Source organism: Podarcis raffonei, chromosome 5 (genome assembly GCF_027172205.1).
Source record: "Podarcis raffonei isolate rPodRaf1 chromosome 5, rPodRaf1.pri, whole genome shotgun sequence".
Taxonomy (NCBI): Eukaryota; Metazoa; Chordata; class Lepidosauria; order Squamata; family Lacertidae; genus Podarcis; species Podarcis raffonei.
In genome coordinates, this window is record NC_070606.1 from 54196623 (window position 1) to 54201638 (window position 5016).

General features: G+C 45.5%; 1 protein-coding gene across 1 annotated transcript; it reads left to right on the forward strand.

Moving 5' to 3' along the window:
- Window positions 1–1448: 1448 nt before the first annotated feature.
- Window positions 1449–1901, forward strand: LOC128413389 (microtubule-associated proteins 1A/1B light chain 3C-like). The gene has a single exon (XM_053387428.1). It carries the CDS (start codon window positions 1449–1451, stop codon window positions 1899–1901), a length of 453 nt encoding a protein of 150 aa, XP_053243403.1.
- Window positions 1902–5016: the final 3115 nt, after the last annotated feature.

The window sequence follows — 5016 nt, forward strand, 5'->3', positions numbered from 1 at the left end:
TGTGTGTGCATACTTATACTGTGGCATTTGCTGTGACCATTATAATTAGAGGGTGCCTACTATGCCAGAAGCGCATGAAGCTGCATTGTTATTTCCAGCATGGCCAGCACCCTATGTGTCCATCTCTGCATGTGGCAATACCAGGGGCTTCTAGATTGTGCTCTCAGTTCCCACAGAGATAATTTGCCACAGTGCTCTCAATTTGAAAAGGATAGTCCATGTTTCGCAATTTCCTTTTCTGCAGACCCACAGGCTTGAATAATGCTGATGTCCAGCTCCAACTGAAAAATGTGTTGGACTCCTCCTGTATAACCCAACTTGACAGAGATAAAGAGAGAAGGGGATCCATTGGTGAGAGTGGTGTAACTTGTGGCTGATTGAGCAAGGCTGAAGGTAGCATAGGGAAGTTTAGTTAGTATTGGGGGGTGGGGAGTGGGGAGGATAATGATCAAGAAAGAAAATCTATTCAGAAAAAAGGTGGGTCTAAGTTGCCACACATCCATACTCAAACAGAAGACAAAGTATGAAATGTGCACCCACACTCCAGCCACACAAACACACACACAAGTTTCTTCTCCAGATTGGTAGTTTTGCTCTGAAAATTTCAATTTAATCCCTCACATTGTTTGGTATACTTCCTGCATCACAGTACGTATACAAAAGTTGGTTTATTTTTAGCTGTCGGAAACAACATGAATAAGTAATTGATAGCAGACGCTTTTCACAGAGCAATTTCAGATCGCTCAAAATCACATGCTCCTACATGGAGGCAGCTCATGCTATGAGCAGAGACAAGAGAGACAGGGCATGTGCTCCTTTCTTTTGGCGGACATCAGAGCTTGCAAGTTGGTTTGATTTTGCTTTAGGGCTCTTTCTTCCCAGCACCTTTCTCTTCATCTACTCAGACTTCAAACCAGGCCTGATGCCCCTGCTGTTACCGGATCTCATGACTGCATCAAGGGATGAAGCCACAGAACAAGCATGCGCTTGTGAAAACAAAGCTGGCATCCTCTTGTCACCTGTTCCCAAACCCCACAGATTCAGACTTGAAAGGGTTTTGTGTGAGAACCCTAGCAGATCCCTTTCAAATCTAGGCTTTTTGTTGGGACTGAGTATAGTCATATAGTTTAGGGTTCTGCTTAAAATCTCATTATGCTGGGTTCCAAATTCTGCAGTTTGGCCTGCCTATTGAAAAGAAAAAGGCCTAGGTTAACTCAAAAGTGATGATTGTATTATAAATGATGGTGCAATCTCGCTGCTAAACTCTGGATTCCCTCTTGATCTGCTTCTTCCCCAACCCACAAATGCAATCTCAGAAGAACCGCTTAATTTTCAATATTTTACTTTTCTTACAAGAAATTTGAAGGACATTTAAAAAGCTCTTTACTATGAAGTTCTGTATTTATGTATGAGATTCTGTGCCACGCAAAGCATGCACAGAGAGAGATATGCCTGGAGTTAGTGCTGTAGAGTGGAAGTGGAAAGGGCCGGTGAGGGGGAGAAAAGGGTCTTTTGTGTTTTTAAAGAAAGATGTTGACCGTCCATTCAAGCAGAGGAAAAGTTTAGCCTCTTGGATGCAGGAAACAACTGATATCAGGACAAAGTATCCAAGCAAGATTCCAGTGGTGCTTGAGCGTTACCAGAAGGAGAAGACACTCCCTCAGTTGAGGCGGGTCAAATTCCTGGATTCAGGGGATCTATCTATGTCTCAATTTGTCTACAGTCTGAGGGCCCGCCTGTCCCTGACAGCCACTCAAGCCTTCTACCTGCTGGTGGACAACAAGAGCCTGCCCTGCCTGAGCCTGACTGTTTCAGAGGTCTACACAGCCAACAAAGATGATGACGGCTTCCTCTACATTACCTATGCATCTCAAGATACGTTTGGTGATGTTGGCCCATGAGCCCATTCCAAGGAAGGCCTCTGCAGTCTCCCCGTCCTCCCTTTCTCTCTGAGGCATAGTTATCACAACATGGATTTTTAAACTGCTCTTGTGTAAGAGTGGCATGGGAGAAGAGTATTCACCATCAGGTGGGCTCTTGTCACTGTCCCTGAAGCAACTGAACTACCTTCTATGTTGTATCTGCCTGAAAAGACGCCCAGATGACAGGGTGTATTTTAGGGTCATGTACTATCTTAACCAGGCTGGACGCGGGTGGCGCTGTGGGTAAAACCTCAGTGCCTAAGACTTGCCGATCGCATGGTCGGCGGTTCAAATCCCCGCGGCGGGGTGCGCTCCCGCTGCTCGGTCCCAGCGCCTGCCAACCTAGCAGTTCGAAAGCACCCCCGGGTACAAGTAGATAAATAGGGACCGCTTACTAGCGGGAAGGTAAACGGCATTTCCGTGTGCTGCGCTGGCTCGCCAGATGCAGCTTGTCACGCTGGCCATGTGACCTGGAAGTGTCTGCGGACAGCGCTGGCTCCTGGCCTATAGAGTGAGATGAGTGCACAACCCTAGAGTCTGGCAAGACTGGCCCGAACGGGCAGGGGTATCTTTACCTTTACCTTTACTATCTTAACCAACTCTGCAGAGCCATTGCTTTAACCCACTGCCAGCTTATTCTTTTAAACTATTTTGTTCCCTTATCTCTTCAGATGGATATAGACATAGATATAAAAAAGAGCATCACTACTATTGCACAGGAAACTTTTGTCTGGTTTTCTTTCTTATTTTAAACAAAGCTGATTGGCCTAATGGGAATCTGGAGGGTTCCACGAGTGGAAATTTTAACCGCACAGCTGCTTTTGTTACTTCATCTCTTTCTTCCCCCTTTTTAAAAAAGCCTTCTGACAAAACTGCAATAAAGAAATAAATGGGCACAATTACACTAAAAGAAAAAGAAAAAGAAAAAGAAAGAGAGAGAGAGAGATTCCAGAATTATTACCGATTTGGCACTGTGGCTCTCTCTTTGCATGAGAAAGCCATTCATGTTTGCTTAGGCATTCTAATATGCAGAGCCCATGTAGCCAATCAGAATCGTCTAGTGATATAACAACATAATCTTGCTATTGCATATGCTTTCTGGGAAGGTCTCCAGCTTCACATTAGGCCAGAAGCCCTGCTCAGTGCTCCCTCTCAAGCCCTTGCTGCAGCCTTGTTGGGAGTGGGGCTAGGAGCAGGGCCACTGTATCTGGGATGGTGTCTCCCGTGAGATTACACACACTGCAACTGCCATCCTCTCAATCCCTGCCACCACTCAGATGAGCCACATCAGCTGCAGTAGCAGCAACAGCCTAGGAGCAGTGCCAGTGGAACAGTATTTTCCCCAGTATGCCATGTGCTGGTGCCAGGCCTGTGTACCATTGAATGAACCAATGGTGTGGGGGTGCTTTCCACCCAGTCCCAGTTGGGTTGATGATTACATGGGAAGAACTTGTCTGACTGGCTCCACCCATATGGTGTTGGCCCTTTAAGCATGACAGCAGCACCATGGGATGCAGCCTCTCTCCCACCACGGCTATAATGTATAGAGGGCCTCTTTGTTATCTTTTTTTGTAGGGGGAGCCATTCATGTGTAGCCACTCATCATGCCGATTCTCCGATTTTCACCATGCCACCGCACACCCACATTTACAAGATGTTTGTGGCTGCACATGAATGATTTTCCATACAGATCGGCCTCCATGTGACTGCTTGGTCATAAGAATTGGGCCTTTGTTTCTTTAGGCCAGAGTTGTGCTATTTCCTGAGGGTCTTATTCAGACTGTCATAAGCCATGTGAACCTCTGCGTAGAAATCCAATTTCTCGTATTTCTGGTCGAAGAGGGTGGGAGATCATGAATATTTCCTTGAAGCACTTCCCGGAGTAACTTACATTTTTATTAAAAGGAGTTCGGTATGTTTGAAATTGCTTGGTTTTTAAAGGCAACGTGTTATTTTTTTATACGTTTCAGCCACCCCTCAAGCTGGCAACAGTGCAAAATCTTGGACTCACCTCAAAATGTTTCCCAGCTTAACTCGCATCTACCCCGTGGTTAGATGTGAGTCATGCCTTGTGGAAATGTTCAGTGTTGATTCAAACATTAATCCAAATCCTTGTTCTGATGAAAATATTAAGAGAATGCTACATACCAAGATGCTTCTAGCAGCTCTCAGCTGGAAACCCAAACACCCTCCACCTCTCATTGATATTTGGTAGGATATTTGGTTGATATTAGCAACCATTTCCATTACCTATCCATTTCTTTGGTTGCATTGCTATTGGTGAAGCACACTCAACAGTGACTTGTTTAATATTTTGTTAGTTGATGTGGCAGGCCAGTTCAGAATCATGTATGTTTGTAGCACCAATGTGCATTTGAAGCTCCAAAAGGAGTGTGGAGGGAAATTGGGGGATTTACGCCTTACTTGGCTATTCGTTATGTACGTGTGGACTGAGGTGGTTTGACCTTGTGTCCCTCATTGTTTTAGCCCCTTGCTGTGCTTCCCATGTCATGCACATTAGACATTCTGTACAGCCGGTAAATAAATACAGTCTTTCCAGTTGCCTCCTGCATGGGCAGTAAAGAAGGCAAGGGTGACTAAAGAATCACAAATCAGCAGAGGCCATCTAGACTTCCTGTGCAGTGCAGGATCTATAGTACAGGATGTGAGCAGGGCTTCCTTAACAGATGACTGTCCAGCCTTTGCTCAAATAGTATCTCTAGGGAAGGAGAGCCCACCACCTCCCAAGGCAGTCTGTTGTACTGCTGAACAGTTCTTACTGTTTGGAAACTTCATCTCCTATTTAGGCAAAATCTGCTTCCTTGTGATTTCTACCTATCCGTTCCAGTCCTGCCCTGTGGGTGCTAAAGGCTTGGGGTTAATAAATGCTAGAATTTTATTAGAAATGGTATGTTAGCCAGCCAGACCCAAAGGTGTATTTGGGGCAGTAAGAGGTGAGGTGGACCCACTGATAAGGTTCTGTTATTAGCACATGTTGGTTGGCATCCATCTGTCTTGGGAGGCAATGGCAGTGTGTGTCAAACTGTTGGAGAGTTACAGTGCCTGCTGTGGCTGTAGAGAACTATATGTGAGA

Coding starts and splice junctions, on each gene's coding strand:
- LOC128413389 (XM_053387428.1), top strand. CDS start 1,449: ATGCCTGGAGTTAGTGCTGTAGAGTGGAAGTGGAAAGGGCCGGTGAGG.